Raw genomic sequence first — 17,579 nt, forward strand, 5'->3', positions numbered from 1 at the left:
GCACTGGTGGGGAGGGCTCTGGGAAAGGCTGGTAAGGGCAGGCTGCTCCCACCAGGCTCCAGTGCCCCCCACCAGCAGGTCCCTGCTCCCCCAGGAGCTGCCTGTGGGATGAGGCGGTTGGAGATGGGTGCTCCAGGGCTGCTCCAAGCTGCCCACCACTCCCCCATCGTTCCCCCCAGCAGAAGATGCTGCAGGACTGCAATTTTTTTCCCACCTGCACGTAAACACACACCGCTGCAGCACTCTTGTGCTGCCATCCGTTTCCCCCTGTGCCCACGTTGCTCCTGCTCCCTCACCCTGCACCCCCGGGGACCCAGCCAGGCCGGGGCAAGGGGCTGACCGTGGCCTCGCAGCAGGAAAAATCACAATACTTAAAGAGATGGGGAGGTCAGTTAAAGTTTAATGTTCAGGCAAATACATCATTCCCTGCACTTAATCAAGCAGCAGCAATTTCTAACGATAAGTAGAAAGGATGGCTCGCATCCTGGTGATAAAAAGGGAGGATTGCTCTGAGTTTGAGGAGATAAGAAGGCTCTATAAAAATTGAATGTTCTGTACCATGTTCAGCTTGAGACGCCTTTATCTTCTAGTGATAGTGCAGCAAGGGGAGGTCGGGGCAGCGCCGTGCCAGGCCTTGCACGGAGATGTTTATGATCGGAGATAGGGCAGAGATTAGGAGCTTACGGCCACAGCAGGCTCCGGGGGTGGGAGCCACTGGCCAGCACCCGTGGGAGAGGCAGCTCCTCTTTAGAAACCAGGTGGGGAGTTTGGGTAGCAAAGCACCTTTCTAGGGACCAGATGTTACAAAGCAGGAGGAGACACCCTGGGGTGCCTGGAAAAGACCCTGTGCTGCTTTCTGGTAGCCCAGGGCCTCATTTTACCCCGAGCACGGCATCACCAGCTCATGGTTAAGCTCTGCAATAACCTTTGCTCGGGGTTAAGTGCTCGGGGGCTCTGCTAGCCAAGGCACATTAAACCTGCTGCCTGCCCAAGGGCTCACGGGGCTTGTTGCCTTCCCAGCAGGCAGGAAGCCTTCTAGAAACCTCAGTGCCATCAGAAAACCTCTGGGCTCTAACCCAGGAAAGCCCGGGAGGTGGCTCTCAGCTGGCCTGTGGCTGAGGGAGACATCCCCCGGGGTGTGAGCGACAGCAGCACTGCCCTGGGCACCCGTGAGGCATTTCGGTGGCTTTTCCGGAGCATCTCAGGGAGAAGCAGTTTGGCAGCAAGGTCTTTGCGATGGTCCTAACCCAACCCCATCCTCCATGGTCCTAACCCCGTGGACCGCTGCTGCGGACATCTGTGAAACAGCTCCCTGCTGCCATCAAAGCAGCTGGAGGGGGGGAGCCCCCCCCAGAGGCACTCAGATCACTTAGGGATGGGTGTCAAAGGCTTTAAGTTTCAGCATCTGCCTGCACCTACTCCCCATGTCCTCGGCAGCCTTACTTAGGAAAATGAGGTTTGTCTTTGTCTTTTTTTTTTTTTTTTTTTTTTTTCTGTTTCAGTGCCCCTGCGGCAGTTTGGGGTTTACATCTCAAGGTGTTGGTGCACCCCCAGGTCTGCACCAGCCCGTGCTGCCCCTGCCATGGTGGCAATGCCTCCGGGCAGTCCCCAGAAGCCACTCGCATGGAGCACTGCCTGACACCCCCCTTCCTGCAGCCCACAGTCCTGCCTCAGAGGACCCCCGCGTCTGCCTGAGCCCTTGGGGCAGGTGACCCTGAGCCGCCCCGTCCCCCCTCCTCGCTGCACATCTCCACTGTATCCCCACTGCACTCTCACCAGCCAGGCAGCTGCACAGTGAGCCCCGGAGCACTTTTTTCATTTTAATGCACTTTTATTGCCACTCCTTCCACAGCCCCATGGGGTAGGATTTCAGCCCGGTGGGAGCAGGGGCTGTTCGCCCGCCCTGCCCGGGAAGAGGAGCAGCACCGGGCAGCCGTGGGGGGGTGGGATGCTCCACCAGCCATCCCTGCACCAGTGAGGGATACGGAACCCTCCCCACATCACTGACCCCTCTCTCCCTTTGCTGCCTCAAAGGGAACCAGTTTCCCCCATAAAGAATAGTAAAAAAAAGAAAAAAAAAAAACAACCCTGTGTTAGGAAGACTTTGGATCATATAAAGATTCAAGTAGTGTTAAGTGAACTAGAAAACCAAGTCCTGTACATCAGCTTATAAAATTTCTAAATAAAAGGAAGAAGAAAAGACATGACACATCAGTGCAGGGGGCGAGGTGGTACAGGGATGCCCCTCCACCCCAGCCCTTGGGACCTCGCTCAGGCCAAAGCCCCCCCGGGGAGGCAGGGTCTGGGTGCCACCACCCCATGTCGCCTTCCACCACCACCAAGGTGCCCCCTCATCTGTCTGTCCGTCTGTCTGCAGGGGTGCCGCAGCTCTAGAGGTCCTGCAGCCGCACGATCAGGTCCTCCTTGTTCTTCAGCAGGAACTTCTCACAGGCTTCGAAGGTGGCGCAGAAGTTGGAGGACAGTCCCGCCACGTTGGTGGTGACGTAGTTGAGGTACCCTGGAGTAGCCTGGTTGTAGTAAGCCACCTGCAAGGCACAGGAGATGGTTAGTAGGGGCGCATGGGGATGCGGGAGCCTCCTCGATGGGGTGAGGGCGGCACAGCCCCGCAGCACAGCCGCAGCATCCCACCTTGCTCGTCTCCTCCGACTCCGGCCAAATGCAGAAACCGGAGCAGAGCGTTTCCCCCCGCGTAAAGCTGGCGCTGGCGGGGTGGGTGGGCAGCGTCACCGACCGAAAGGCCACCACGTAGGGGTCCCTGGGGAGAAGAGAGCCCGGTGAGCCGGCGCAGCCCGGCCGGCAGGGAGCAGGGGGTCGGGGACGGGGTGGGTTACCCCTTGCTGCAGGGTTTTCGTCGCGACGCCAGGATGACAAAGTCCTGCGGCTTGTTCTCGTGGCTGAGTGTCTGGCTCACCACGTGGTAGATCATGTCGTCGTCATCTACCTGCTGGACGAGCTCCGCGCTCCTGCGAGGCGAGAGGGGACCCGTCATACCAGGAGAGACAGAGACTGGCCGCAGGGAGGATGGGCAAGGGACCATGCTGGGGGCAGGGAGGGGGGGGGGTGGAATTTGCAGCCCGCCGCTGTACCCAAAGTATTTTGAGGGACCCAAAATAGATGTTTTCTGCAGCAAAGTGCAGCCATCAGCACAGACAGAGCCGGTGCTCCCGGGGACAGGGATGTGTGATGAAAGGTCTCTAGGAGCGATCGTGGCTCCAAGGGGAAACACTTGCTCCCAGGAAAAGCCCAAAGCACGGAGCCTTACGTTGAAGGATGTGGGTTTTGGAAAGGGCCGGGTGCCCCGGGAAGCCCCGCAGCACTCACGCGTAGTGCCTGTCCCACTCGTGCCGGCGCCGCAGGTCGGAGAGCAGGGAGAAGGCTCGGCTGGCGGCGATGCGCACCGACATCTCGATGCGGAAGGAGAGGAACTTGTCCTCCTCCAGCGTGTACATCCGCACCTTGGGGAGCACAGGGCGCGGGCTGGGACGCGTTCACCACCGCCAAGCCCCCAGGTTGCCCATGCTTCGGGGGCAAGAAGCAGCTCAGGGGGCTGGGGCAGGGTTTAGTACCTTTTCCTTTTCCCTGGCGAGGGTCCAGTTCGCTTTGGCTACGAGCGTCTTCAGCGCAGAGACGTTGTTGTAGCTCAGATAAACCTGGGGCAGGGGCAGCACGTCAGGGGCAGGAAGGGGGGCAGGAGGCAGCGGCTCCCATGGGGCAGCACCTTACCTTGTTGCTTTGGTCCCAGGGCACGGAGAGCGGCACCTCGGTCTGTTTGCAGGAGACAACGTATTTTCTGTAGGGAAGGAACAATTTCCTTATGGGTGGACACAAACCACTCACAGACTGCCCCTGTACCCCAGTGCCAAGCCCCCATCTCCTCCCTCCTCCATCCCCACATCCCACTTGTTTTTTCTGCTCACCGGTCCAGCCGAATTTTTTTCCTAGCGCTAGCTTCTCTGTACCTCCTCTCTCCATCCTGGTAAACAGGAAAAGCACATTAAGTTAATAGGAAAAGGAGGGAAAAGAAACCCAAACATAACTTTTGGGGAGTGAGCAGAACTTTCAGCAGTGAAAAGCCCCTGCGCTCACTGGCTGCGGCCCTGGCTGGGTGTGGTGGTTAGTGATTAACCGTGAACTATTTCAGCATCGCTGCCATGTGCTGTGATCAAGCAACAGGCACTGGCACATTAGGAAAAAAACCCTCACTGCGGCTGCAGAGCTGCAAACAGCCACTGGAACACAAATTGCATCCCCTAGCACATGCAAATGTCCTCTCCCGGGAAATAAAAATCCCAAAAAAGCAACTTATTTCAAAGAAAGCAATAGCACAGTGCTTTAAAGCAGGCGGAGAAGCGGTTTCAGGGAGCCTGACTCCAGCTATGAGATGCTCTCCTGCAGGGTGGGAGAAGAGTCCTAGTTTTAAGGCATCAAAAAAATCAGATAGTCAGGAATGGTTCAGCCGAGGGGAAGGCAATGCTGTCGCTCGCTCACGCTACGATGTACCCCAAGACAAGCGGGTGTTTGCTTTGCTGCTGTGCTCATGTGTCAGATTTTCTTAAATATTTGGATCCGAGCAAATTATGGATCAGAGTGCTTTGAAAGGTAAAAACAACCTAAGGAGTTTGCATTCTTTCCTCTAAATTCTAGAAAAGATGAGCTCGAACTTGCAGGCAATATTCTGTTAAGCCTTGCATGGCTAATATGTCTCCATCTCTGCACGGACAAGTGGTTTATTTTATTATTAGTTATACTGAGCAATCAATTTAATTCACTTGCTAGTGAGCAACTCCATTTCCATCATCATAAAACTTCATTTGTTTTGCCACGAATCTGAGAGCCTTTCAGGGCTAAGCGGGATTCCTGGGAGTCCCATGCCACCGCGGTGGGGAGAAGCCAGCCCTGCCCGTCCTTACCCCCGGCTCGGGTGCCACCATCGGCAGGGTGCGGGGCTGCCCCTCCTGGTCCAGCACCACGAAGGTCATGAAGGCGCTGTTGATGTGCCTTCGGCTCACCGACATCTCCTGGCCGTACGCCTCGGCGCAGACCCCCACCTCCATGCTGCGGGGGGGGCGGGGGATAAAGGTTGGTGAGGGTGTGGAGTGCCGCCGGGAGGGTGGGATGGGGACCCCCCGCCACCAGCACCCACCTGTTTTTGAAGGCGTTGTTAACGATGGCTTTGAGCACCAGGCGGTCCCCGACTTGCGATGGTCCCCGAAAGTGGAACATCTCGATGGCCCGCAGCGTGGGGTGGGCATGGCACAGCCGGCTGAGGGGGGCAGGTGTTACCCCCCCAGCCATGGCCCCATGCCCCAGCAGCCCCACACACCCTCCCAACACAGCCAGAGCTGAGAAGACCCCAAAAAATGTCACCCCTATATTTCAACCACAAAAACCAGCCATGAGAAGGGACAACAAGCGGACTGTGGTGAGTGTGAACCCTTCCCTGGGGTCCTCCAGCACCATGTCCCTGTGGGACTCCCCACACAGAGGGGTGACGTGCTGGGGACCATCCCTTCGGAGGGTCCTCATAACCTGGCTGCGGCCTGACCCAGCCGGACGCTGCTCTGGCTGTGTGTCCCCTCCAGACACGCTGTCATCCCCCCCCAATCCCTGTCAGGTCACCTGGCTGCGATGGTGGCCACGTTCTCCATCCAGGCCATGATCTGCCCTCCGAAGGTGTTGCCCTGATGGTTGGCGTGGGGGGGCAGCACCAGCTCCACGCTCTCCACCCGCGTCTTCTCCGCCGGCACAGCCGCGCTGCCGTCCCGCGTCTCCAGCTCTGCCGTGGGGGGAGGATGGGGTTCAGTGTGCCGGCCGTCTGGTGGGACCCCCACTGCTGGCGTCCCACCAGCCCTCAGCTCCTCTCCCCACATCTGCCCCCCCACCGCATCAACCCTCCCACATCTCCTCGCTTGGGGATGGTGGGGCTGATCCCCCCACTCTGTGTCCAGGGCATCCCCAAACCTCTCTTAACTCCCCTCCCAGCATCCCACCAAGGAAGAAGGTTGTCAGCGGTGGGTGTGGGGGCTATTTGGGGGCTGTAGGACACAGTACCGGTTTCGTGGGGGCTGCGGGTGAGGAGGTCCTTGAGGGTGTCCTTGTGGACCAGCCGCATGCGGCGGCGCTCGGCGGCGATGCTGTGCTCTATCTTCTCCTCCTCCGTCTGCGGGGCCAGCGGCTTCAGCTTCACCTGCAAAGGGGACACGGGCAGGGTGCAGTCCCGCTGCAGAAGGCAGGGCTCTGTCGGGCACCGGCACGTGCTCCTGCCCCACTGGATGTCCCACTGGATGTGTGTCGGAGGCAGACACGCTCCTCCTGGGTGATATTATGGCTGCTCGCGGAGGGGCCAGAGGGCAAACGGCTCCTGTAGCCGGGTAGGGATCCCCTGGGGGGTGTCATACAGCACAGAGGAGGGGACAGCAGCAGCAGGCAGGTGCCCTCCACGCTCAGAGGGGGGCGAGAGCCCCAGCACCCCACCGTGCACCCCCCCACACGGGACAAGGGATCACCAACCCAGTCATGTGCAGATAGCCACACAGCAGAGGCACATGCCGTGGTGGAAAGCCAGGCCCAGCCCAGCCCGGCTCTCCCCAGAGAGGCCATTTCCTCGCTGTCTCTGCGCAAAGGCCGACCGAGACCCCACGGCCACCCGCCACTGCTCACCTTGCTGCCGGAGGGGCCCTGCGCCACGAAGGTGGCATAAGCCTTGCAGATGCTGCAGTGCTTCCCGCTGCACAGGTCTTCGTAGCTCACCTGGATGCCCACCTGGGAGAGGGCACAGCACCCTGAGAGCCGGCTCTGCTCCCCGGGGACCCACATCCCACCAAGCACCCCCAGCCAGACCCAGTGGGAGGGGATCTACATGTGGGATCAAAGCTGGGAACCGCGGGAGGGTTTGGGGATTTCGTGTTTGGCCGCAGTGAAGGGGCACATGTGGCTGGTGGGAACGGGCGCCTGGCAAGGGAGATAAGGACGGGTGGGGGGTGAAGCCAGAGGGTCCACACCAACCTCCATGCTGGAGTTAAAGGCTCGGTTCACTTTGGCTTTGATGTTGACAACTTGCCCGACGCTGAAAAGCAGAAAGAGGAGAAAGCACATGGGGGTTATCAGGGGGTGGGGGCCCAGGGTTATGCAGCGCACACGCTGGCACCGAGAGTCTCCACACCAAGCTGCTGCAGTAGCGGCTGCCTGGGACAGTGGGGACATGCTGGGATGGCTGGCAGGACATGGGGACAGCCACCGCCAGCAGTGGGAGCCCACGGGTGTCCAGCCCAGCAGCGAGATGTCACCCCCGAGCAGCTGCGTGCAAATGGGTCCCCAGGTCTGGGGAGCTGCTGGGACACCTGAGGGGTGCAGAGGTGCCCGAGGTGTGCTTGGCACCCCCCGCCATGCACGCATGCACGCTTCTGCCAGAGCAAACGGCTCCTCCGGTCTCGCATCGGCTGTCCTGCACAACGGGGGCACCCATGGGGCCTCCCCACAGGCCCTCGGCTGGCAGCAGCAGCAGCTCCGAAGCTGCAGGCACCTCAGCTGCTCCTGTCCCTCCTCCTCTCCAGGGCCTCCCCGCAACAGACATCGTGGGGTACTGGGAGATGGCAGGAGGCAGGATCTGGCCGAGGGACATTTTGCACTGTCTCTCACGTGAAAAATCTGCTGGCAGCAAGCTGCTGCTTGCAGAGTCCAGGAGCTCTCCTCTGTGCCTTCAGTAGGCTTCAGAGTAAACACACAAACAGCTTCAGCTTTGCAGCCTGACCTAGTCCAGACTGGTACCAACCAAATGAGCACAGGCAGCTTATTGGCAACATCAACAGCAAACAGGGTTTTTACCAAATTAAATCAAGAATATTCCTCATTCCCTAAAAGAGACCAATGCTAGAAAACTCAGTGGAAAAACCAACCCTATAACCACCACCACAGATTTGTGCCACAGAGGGCTCAAAACCAGAACTGAAGAAGAGTCAGCGTGTGCTTCAGCACCACAACTTCCCCCTTGCCCCCACGCATGACTTCTGTCTTCAAATGACTGTAATCGTCTCAGCTACTCAACACGCTTTGCACGTTGGCTCTGGCTGGAGCAGGGGTGGCACCAGTCTGGGACGGTGCCTCTGGCTGTCCCTCAGCACGGACCCTGGGCCAGAGGCAACCGTATGCCCACCGCAGCGTGCCGAAATGTTAGCGGGGTTACGTGAGCAGCCTCCGTGCACCTCCCAGGCCGTGCTGCGTCAGTGGGGTTAATGCTCCCAACTCACGGCAGCGCTGCGTTAGGCCGGCTGCTCTAGGGCTGCAAACATCCGTACCAGACACCGCTCTTCCCGTCCCGCTGCCCAGGAGGGTTTATATACGGCTGGCTGGGGCAAAAAGAAAAAGCAAGATGCGGGGAGAGAGTTAGAGATGAAGGATGCGGGGGCATGGTAAGGCTGGAGCACGGATGCTCCGGCTGCGTTGGCAGCGAGAGGCATGCAAAGGCCGGGGTCTGGGCTGGGGCACTGGCAGCCCTGGCTGTCTATATTACAGCCCCAAAAATGCTTTATCCTCTCTCTCCTTATCAACTGGCACAAGCTGGTGCCATAAAAGCCACATGAACCCACGTGAAATCCTCCCAGGAGGCTGCACTTCCACATGGCAGGGCTGAGGGATGGGGAGCATCCAATGCCCAGCTGGTGAGTTTTTACATCAGGGATGTTTTGGGGTCTCCTCTGTCTCCCCCCAAGCACCCACAGCCCTTCCCTGCCCAAGGGGGTCTCTCCCTCGCAGTGGGAGGGTGGCAGAAAGCACAAAGAGCCAGGCAAGGAGGAGAGCAAACACCAAAGCTCCTCTGCCTTCAAACAGCTCTGTGGGAAATCCCTGCCAGGCCCCTCGCTCGGAGCATTAAGCTGGACCGCAACAAGCAGGATCTGAGCCAGGAGCAGCACAAATTCCCTGACCTCTTGGAGCAGTGCCCAGCTCAGCCCCGAGGGGGGGCGAATGCCTCGCAGAGCTTGATTTAACACTCTGGAGCGGGGATCGGGTCTGTCCTCCCACTCCCAAAACCCACGGGTAAAACCTTCCCGGGCAAAGGTCCCCCGGAGCTGTGAAGCACCAGTCACGGCACCCACTGAGCCCGCAGGGTGCATCGACCCCGATGGTGCCCCCGGCGGGCAGCCCAGCCTCTGCCAGTGGTTTGCTGACCCACCAGCACCACGACATTTGATGTGAGATGAAGAAAGTGGGAGTTTAACATTTCCTGAGGAGGACAGTGAAACCCAAGAGCGAGTGGGACTTCCCAACACCAAACAAAGCAGCTGACAAGCCTGGGATCCCAACACCAGCCCTGGGTGCTCGCACTGGTCCCTGCCCCAGCGGGCAATGTGAGGTTAATGGTTGGACGAGGTGATCTTCAAGGTCTTTTCCAACCTTGGTGATTCTGTGATCCTGTGAGCTGCTAGGCAGCATGGATCCTACACTGCATGGCTCGCTCAGCCGGGCCAGCCTTCACCCAGGGGATGGGGGTGCCAAAACCCCCCCTGCCAGCATGCTGGCACCTCTGCCATTGGGCCCCGTGGGCACCTTTGTAGGTGCACCAAAACCCTGCGCCAAAACACCCGCCGAGCCCCCTGAGGTGGCACCCGGGGGGTGAGCAGATGCGCATCCCCCTGCACGGAGGGGTATGGGGATTCCGAGAGTAAAGGTGGGTGGGCTTGCCGGGGGGGGGGAGGGTAAGGGAGGAGACCACCTTGGGCTTGTAAGACCTACACCTGGTAGGAGTGCTTATGTTGTCCCCTGCAAAGTGGTGGTTCAGGGGCTGTGTGCATCGGGGTGGGCACCTCTGCTGGGGCAGTGCCCGGGGGGGATGCCGGGACACACTTGGGAGGGGATTTTGGCCGGGAAAGCTCAGCCTGCTGCATCTCACAAAGCGATGCCCAAGGAGGTCCCACTCCCCTCCGGCACCCGGGGGGTGGGTGAGCTCCTCCGCACTCCAGCCACCCACGCGGCTGCTACAGAGGCATGATTTGCAAGATTTAAGTTTTCCAGAGCACTAAGTCAGAGTGTTTCTTGAACAAAGCCAGGGAGGAGCTGGGATTGGGGGAAATACCGGGAAGCCAACCCAGCAGGAGCTCCCCAGGCGACCAGACAGCAGATAAATCAGAGCAGACAGCTGGCCCGCTGCCCCACGGCGGAGCTGGAGCCTCAATCCCTGGCTGCCCTGTGAGCCTGACACTGCCACCGCATCTCCTCCCCTCCCAAACACGCTGCTCCCTGTCCCAGCTCCAGGCTCCCCTGTCCACGTTGCACCCAGCAGACAGGGAAAAAAAACCCAAACATCTGCCTCCCCCGCGCATGCCCGGCTGGAGAGCGGCGTATTTACCTAATGGTATGCTCAAAATAGATATCGTCCATGGAAGCCGTGACGCACGGGCAGCCGGCATGTCTCTCGGCTGGAAAGGAAAAACAAACTGCATCAGCAACCTGTGGCAACACGCCGAGCATGCCAGGGGCACACGCGCTCCTCTGCCCCACAGCCTCGGGGCCAGTGACACCAGTGAAACCCTGGCTGGTGTCCCTTTCCCTGCTCACAGCTGCCCGCCGCGTTTGCAGGGCACAAGAGCAGGGTTTGTGGTTTCTCCCCCCGTAGCAGTGTGGGTTTGAAGATGTTTTAAGGGTTTGGAGGGTGTGTTGTAGCTAGGAGGCACGCTGCCCTGCTGTTTGCCTTCCCTGGATGCTTTCAGCCTCTGTGGGGATGTGCAGGCAGTCGATATCATCTCTCCATGCGCAGCAAATATTTTAAAGCCATCTTGCTCTTCTGGCTTTCCCTTGGGACTCTGGGAACCTCAAACTGCATAATTGCCCTGGCAACCTCATCAAACTGCAAAATTGCACCCGTTTTCTTGCCATAACCTCTGTGGGCTTGGTAGGGTGGCTGATCTGGCGAGCTCCATTGCTTCTCCCTGAGCGGAGGAGCTCAGCCCCGTCTGGCAGAGCTCTCCAGCTGCTGCTGGGATGTTGGGGACATCACCAGCCCGGTCGCATCATGCCCTGCACACCAAGCAAGGGAAAGGACAACGTTTGGGAAGGCAGGCGTTGATTTTGATCTGTCCCCGAGCAAGCCAGCATGCTGCAGCACACATCTCCTCCCCCTCTCGTCCTGCTCCTGTTTGCTCTCTAATTACTCAGCAAAATGGCATGACGAGGGTCCCCAGCTGGCATCAGCTCTGAGGGACGGCGCTGGACCGCCGGGCATGCTGCCGACGAGCTGCCTGCCAGGGACTCCGCCAGGTCCTTTCCCTCCCACCCAGTGGGACGATGGCTCCGGTGGGAGAGGGTGGCTCACCGGAGAGGCAGGCGGCCGTGTCGATCCACTTGAGCAGCTGCCCGGTGCTGAGCTCACCGCGGTGGTTGGTGTGGCAGGGCAGAACCAGCTGGCTCATCTGCACCTCAGTGGGGTTGCGGGCGGGCGAGGGGCTCGCCATGGCCCCCGGAGCCTCCTCCTGCTCCCCTGGCTCCTGGGAACGCAGCAGAGAGGTTGAGCCCTGCGGAGAACAAGAGCTCCATTTACCCAAATGGGAGGAAAATCCGCTGCAAAGACAGTGACCCATGCAGCCCCCTCCCCACACAGAGGTAGCTGGACCCCCAGCCCTGCACAGCCCCGGGCATCACCAAAACCCACCCAGTCTGTCGCCAAAGACATGGTGCCTGCAGCCAAAAGGCAAAAAAATCCCTCTAAAAAGAGCTCCGTGGCTGATCACTAACAGGTTTCCAGGCTGTTTATGGCAACTGGAGCAACAGAGAAGCCCCAAACCAGCCACTTCCTCCCAAAAACCTTGAAAAGCCCCTCCCAAAGTCAATCAATTCTCTGAGAAGGAAGTTTGCTCCCCCCAACAACTTCATTTTTAGGGTGCCACGGCAAAGGGTGGATTTGTGCTCTCAGGGCTTGCGCCCAGGGCTGGGCACACGGCGGTGCTCCACACCTTCCACCAACGTCCCCTTTGCCAAAGGAAACACCGAAAGCAGTTTTTCCTGTCTGGTACAAGCAGGGGAGGGGGGAAGCATCCTCGGATTGGGGTTGTTTGCGCAGTCAAACACGTTCCTCCTCGGCTTTGCAGCTTGCTGGGCACTGAGCTGCTCCTGCCTGTCGCCCCGGCGGGAGGCGGCTTGGGAGACAGCGGCTGGCATTGCGACAGTGACGGCAAGAAAAATAGCTGATTAGATGTCAAGCAAGCCGTGTTACACAAGGGGTGAACTCAGTTAGCCCGGTGAGTAATTGAGGAGACACGAGGAGCCGTCTGGGCTTCGTTATAGCCCTTCCTTCCGCTTTCTGCTCCCGCTGCGGCTCCCCTTTACAGCACTTGTTGCAAGAGCCCCGTTGCAGCAGCTTCTTTGCCCTTTGCTTTGCCCAGTTTCTTTTAAAGATGGGTTTATGCTGAAAATGAAGCTTTTCCGACTACCCTGAGCTTACCGCCTCTCAGAATAGCATTTTTTCTCTAGCGGGTCTAACCTCTGTTTCCATAGCTACTGGTACATGACATCCCAGGAACGGCACAAACCTCGGCTTAGCAGTGACGGCGGCGAACGTGGCAAGTCAAGCCTACGGCAAAGGCCCCCCCATCCCACAGCCCCAGCTGCCAGACCCCCTCCAGCGGGCTCCAAACCCCTGTGTGAACCTCCCGGACTGTTTCCCAGCGTGCCGAGGTGCCTACACGAGTACCACAGAGCTATTTCGGGAAGCCAGCAGGCTCTGGGGTACAAGCCAGTAATGCAAAATGCTCCAAAGCCGCCTGCTGCAGAGCGAGCAGCCAGCCGGGCCAGAGCTCCCGCTGGTCCTTTTCCCAGTGCTTGTTGTTTCTAAATTTTAGAGAAAAAGCTGGCACCCCACGGGCCAGCAAGACACCGGGGATGCTGATGGGGAACACTTGGGGAGCTGGTGCGGGGCTGGGAGCGGCTCCCGGCACGGGGTGGCCTTGGTTAGTAGTCACGCCAGCACGACGGGGAGCCCCGGGGTTAGTTGCACGGCACGGGGGGTACCTGGAGGCCATTGCAACAGAAGCTCAAGATCTCTTCAGGGACTACAATATTCTCCTTGACCATTTTTAAAAGACACCTGGAAAGGAGAAGAGTGGCTCCGGTTACACCAGCACCAGCAGAGCTGGGGGTGGAGGATGCCTGTGGCTGTTCCCCAGCGGGGACAAGGCAGCGTGTGTGGCGGGTGCCACGGAGCCGCCTGCGTGGTGGCTTGTCACACCCTGTCCCCGTGCCCCACGCTGACGTCCCTCCCCACGCCACCAGCCCCTCACCAGCACCTATCGGGGGGGCTGCTGGATCCCAAACGGAGAAGGGCAGACCCGGGGCTCGCCCTTGCCGTTCCTCGGGGGTCAGCACTCACCGGCTGTGATGGGAAGAGTCCCAGCTATGCTGGACTGAGCCCAGGGTGCGGTGCTGTGGCCCATCCCTCAGTCAGTGACGCTGTGTCAATACTTTCCATGTTGCTACATGTGACAGAGGGCTGTGTCTTGAAGCTCCCCCGGCCGGTACGACGACAGCGCCGTGGTCACAAGACAGCCAGGAGGGTATTTTTGGCAGCAGACAGGACTCACGCTGCACACGGGTGGTACCGGGGGCAGCAAATAGAAAGCGCCTGTTGCTGGCAACGCCGCTGTGCCCTGCACTGGCCCCTCTGCCTGAGAAGCCCTGGCATCCCCCAAGGGCATCGTGCGCCCTTGGGTGCCCACGGGCCCCCTGACCACACACACTGTGACCGTGTCCCGGCTGGACACGGTGCTGGCATTGCAAGGAAAGGCAGCGTGGGAGCTGCAGCAAAAACAGTTGGAAGAGGCTTTATATTTACAGTTTGCTTTTAAACACAACACCGACGGGACCTTGATGTGCCCTCAGCTGTCTCAGCAAAATTCCCGCTCCTGTGTGGGTCCAACCAGGCTGCCAGAGGCGGCAGCTCCTTCCCCAAGGTGTGGGACTGACCGATTTTGGCATGGGGTCAAAAAAGTGGAAGCGGCAGATTTGCCTCATCAGCCTGGCATTGGGACATCACACGGCACGCACCCGTTGTGGTCAGTATGAAATGAGGGTGCCCAGAGCACCGATGGATGCAAGTGGCACCACAGCCTTCCAAAGCCTCCCACCCACCCCCGCTTCAGCAGCACTGGGATTTGCTTCCCCCAGCCCCACAACTTCTCCGGGCTTGCTATGGGGACTTGGGAGCTTGCTTATGGTTCATCCACCCTGGCAAGAGCCTGGTGCAAGAGTTACTCTCCTGTTTATCGAGCTGGGTTTGCTCCCCAGGTTTGCTTTATTGAAGGCACAAGGCAGCGGCGATGGCTCGGGGTGGCCCCGTCTCACCCCACGGCCGCAGCAGCCAACGCCAGAGGACACGTGGCTCAGGCCATACCGTGGAAACCCAAACCTGCTGCTGGCTCTGCCATCATGTCACATTGTCCCCTGGGTTGAGTTAGCAGGAGGGGGGAAATAAAGAGAGCCATCTGCCTCACATCCATCCCCCCCGATTATTCCTGAGGCGGCCCCAGCCCACGCTCCCACCCTGGAGCCCAGGACTCTGCCCAGGGAAGGGGAGCGCCCCAGCCATGTGTTGTAAACATGCTCCAGAGACCCGGAACCATTCAGCTCGTGGGTATTTATAGAGCATTGGGTTATTGAAACTAAGCGAGCAAGTGTCTGTCCTCATTAAAATCTCCAGCCTCACTCAACTGTCACATTTTTAAAGCTGTTGACTGATGCAGCCCTCGGGTCACCATGGCAACAGGATGCAGTACCCAGGCGATGATGCTCTTACTCTGTCACCCCTTGAGTGACCCACTTCTACCCACACACACACAAAAAAAAAAAAAAAAAAAAGTTTGCATTCGAAAAAAACCCTTCCGGCAGAATATTTTTCTTGCCTCCTGCCACGCTCGCTTCCTGCGCTGCTGAAGGCATAAGGAGCCCACAGAGCAAACTGGAGGGGGCGGCACAGAGGGGGAGACACCCCAACAGCTCCACAAATACTGGAGAATAGGGACCGCACAGCACCCCACTGCTCTCCTCCACCCTGGCAGGGGGGTGTCCCGCAGCACTGAAGCACCCACAAGATCCAGGGAACGGTCTCTGCTGCCAAATCGGGTGATGGCTTCTTGGGAAATCACCAGGGGACCACCAGCCTGGGGGAACCTGGCACAAAACCCCCTTGGGTCCTGCAGCCCCCGGGACTATTCTGGGCAGGAATGCAGGAGAGCGGTTGTCCCCCCAAATCCCTGATCCCGCAGGAAGTGGGGTGTTTGCTTTAGCCACCCCCAAGCAGTGCATGGGGAGGAGGGACAAGGGTGAAGGCAGGACGGGGGTCCTGGGTGCTGGGCTGGGGGGACTCTGGGCAGAGCGGGGCAGCTCCTTGCCTCAAGCCACCCCTGCTTGCCCTTCAGAGCTCTGCCACCGCCTCCCAAATGCCTAATCCTCATTTTCCCTCTCCTGGCTCTGGTTCCCTACCTCTGTCCCAGCCCCCCCACACATACTCACTGGGAATATTTAAAGAAAAAAGGGAGGGAGATGGGGGAGAGGAAAGCGGTGACAATGAAGTTCTCATGGGGGATTATTGGTGTATAATTGAGCAATATCCATGGTAACAAGCAAATCTGCACGCGTTAAAAAATTAACCTGACCTACTTTGGGAAATTCTGCCATCTCGACAGGGCAGTGAGGGCTCTCCTTCCCCCGAGAGCCGGCCCGCCTGTCCCACTGCCAGCAGCAGCAAAGCCCCGGTGCTCCCAGGGCAGGTTTTGTGCAAGGTGATGTCCCCTCCCGCGGGACCCCCACCAGCGAGCGGTGCTGGAGATGCCCAGCACCTCTCAGCTCCATCACCCTGTGCCCGCCGGGATGGAGCGGGGTCCCCAGGATGAGACCTGCAGCGCTTGCTCGGGTGCAGGGTGCCGGCTCCTTTGCAGGGACTTCAGGGTGGTGGCCCCACCGGGAGGAGAGGGACTGAACTGCCAGGTCACAGGTCACGGCAGGGTGAGGAATGCAGCAGCTCCCGGCGGCAGGTCCCGGCAGGACCCCAGGAGGGCGGCTGGCCCAGAAGAAACACCAGGACACCCTGTGAGTAGTATTTTTGTGACCACACGTCATGCTTTCTCTAGGGTTTCATGGAGCAAAGCAAGGCATGGGGCCAGGAAAGTGCTAACCGAAGGCCAAAAGCAGCAGGGGGCTGATGGTTTTACATCCAGCACCCATGGGAAACCTTCGCTCAGGGTGAGCGTAGCGGGGACCCCTCCAGCCCCCTCGAGTCCCTCTCCACTGCTCGGCTCAGCGCTGGATGAAGCATCCCAGCCCTGGCCGTGCCCGCAGCCCCCAGCCCCATCCATGCCCCTGCCCAGCCTCTCTCTGTGGCTCCTGGGAGGCTCCCAGGAAGGCTGGTGCCAGTTTGCCGGCACGGGGGCAAAGTCCTCCCAGGGAGCATCCCAGGGGACAAAGGTCCCCTGGCACTGCTGCCTCCAGTCCGCGGGGAGAGCAAAGGCACGCGCCACCCTGTTACGGCTGCAAACACCACCAAGGCCAAAATTCAGGAGCGTGAGGACACCCAACTGCATCGCCCAGCCCAGGCACCTCTGGCCTCCCACCCACAGCTTTCCCGGGGAGGAGGCTGCCGTAGCATCAAGACCTCCACAGTCGAGACCACCAAGTTGTAGACCACCATAGTGGAGATCACCATGGTCAAGACCACCACAGTTGAGACCACCACAGTTGAGACCACGATGGTGCAGTGGTCTCCACCCTGGTGATCTCAACCATGGTGGTCTTGACTGTGGTGGCCACCACAGTTGAGACCACCGGTGTGGAGACCACCACAGTGGACACCATGATGGTGCAGTGGCCTCCACCCCAGTGATCTCAACTGTGGCGATCACCACAGTCGAGATCACCTCAGTTGAGACCACCAAGGTGGAGATGACCATGGCATTGTGCCACCCACCCCATCCGGCCACCCGCGCTGTCCCAGCCAGCCCCGGCCGGCGCATCCCTCCGCCCTCCCCACAACGCCAGCATTCCCAGCTGCCCTGTGCCCACACTTGCTGAATATCTGTCCCCAATTTTAAGTGAAAACAGGCTGATTCAAGCCAAATCCCCCCCAGCATCCCTCCTGGTACACCCAGAAAGACCTGGGAGAGGGTTGATGTTGGCTCCCACCCGCTCTCCCCATTGCAGCTGGAGGGTGCCACGTCCCCCTCGGTGAGCCACCGGTGCCGACCACAATGGAGCTGTGGCACTGCCCGCTGCAAACCCCAAGGGCAAGAGGGCATCACCCGAGCGAGCGGGGAGGGCACGAGGGGCTTTCACTCCACATCCTCCCCCCCAGCAGAGCCCCAGCACTGACACAAGCCAGGACAAGCCATCGCTCCACTGCCGGGCGTGGAAGTCTCCGTAACAGCGTTGGACGCTGACTCCTGCTCACCCAGCCCCAGGGCTCCCCCTCCTTGTCCCCATCATCCCCAGCCCCCCCAGGCCCTCACCTCAGCCAGAAGAAGCTGAGCATTTGCAGGCGGCGGCGGGGCGACGGCTGGCTCGGAGGAGAAGCGTCCGGACACCTG

General features: G+C 59.6%; 1 protein-coding gene across 3 annotated transcripts; it reads right to left on the reverse strand.

Moving 5' to 3' along the window:
• Nucleotides 1-382: 382 nt before the first annotated feature.
• On the reverse strand, nucleotides 383-17,579 carry ACOT11 (acyl-CoA thioesterase 11). Of its 3 annotated transcripts, none has more exons than XM_074906132.1 (17): nucleotides 17,502-17,579; nucleotides 13,018-13,093; nucleotides 11,327-11,525; nucleotides 10,364-10,433; nucleotides 7,027-7,087; nucleotides 6,682-6,783; nucleotides 6,073-6,208; nucleotides 5,641-5,797; nucleotides 5,165-5,284; nucleotides 4,932-5,076; nucleotides 3,939-3,994; nucleotides 3,745-3,811; nucleotides 3,588-3,671; nucleotides 3,343-3,476; nucleotides 2,853-2,984; nucleotides 2,650-2,776; nucleotides 383-2,546 (listed from the first exon to the last, which is right to left on the reverse strand). In XM_074906132.1, the coding sequence occupies exons 1-17, from the start codon at nucleotides 17,522-17,524 to the stop codon at nucleotides 2,391-2,393; spliced, it is 1,845 nt and encodes a 614-aa protein (XP_074762233.1). In that variant the 5' UTR covers nucleotides 17,525-17,579; the 3' UTR covers nucleotides 383-2,390. The 3 variants fall into 3 exon arrangements, with proteins under 3 accessions (XP_074762233.1, XP_074762232.1, XP_074762234.1); XM_074906131.1 differs by lacking the exon at nucleotides 17,502-17,579 and adding an exon at nucleotides 8,316-8,366 and having other exon boundaries at nucleotides 13,018-13,196; XM_074906133.1 differs by lacking the exons at nucleotides 13,018-13,093; nucleotides 17,502-17,579 and adding exons at nucleotides 8,316-8,366; nucleotides 11,663-11,783.

The sequence above is a fragment of the Athene noctua genome, chromosome 5 (assembly GCF_965140245.1).
Source record: "Athene noctua chromosome 5, bAthNoc1.hap1.1, whole genome shotgun sequence".
NCBI classification, from domain to species: Eukaryota; Metazoa; Chordata; class Aves; order Strigiformes; family Strigidae; genus Athene; species Athene noctua.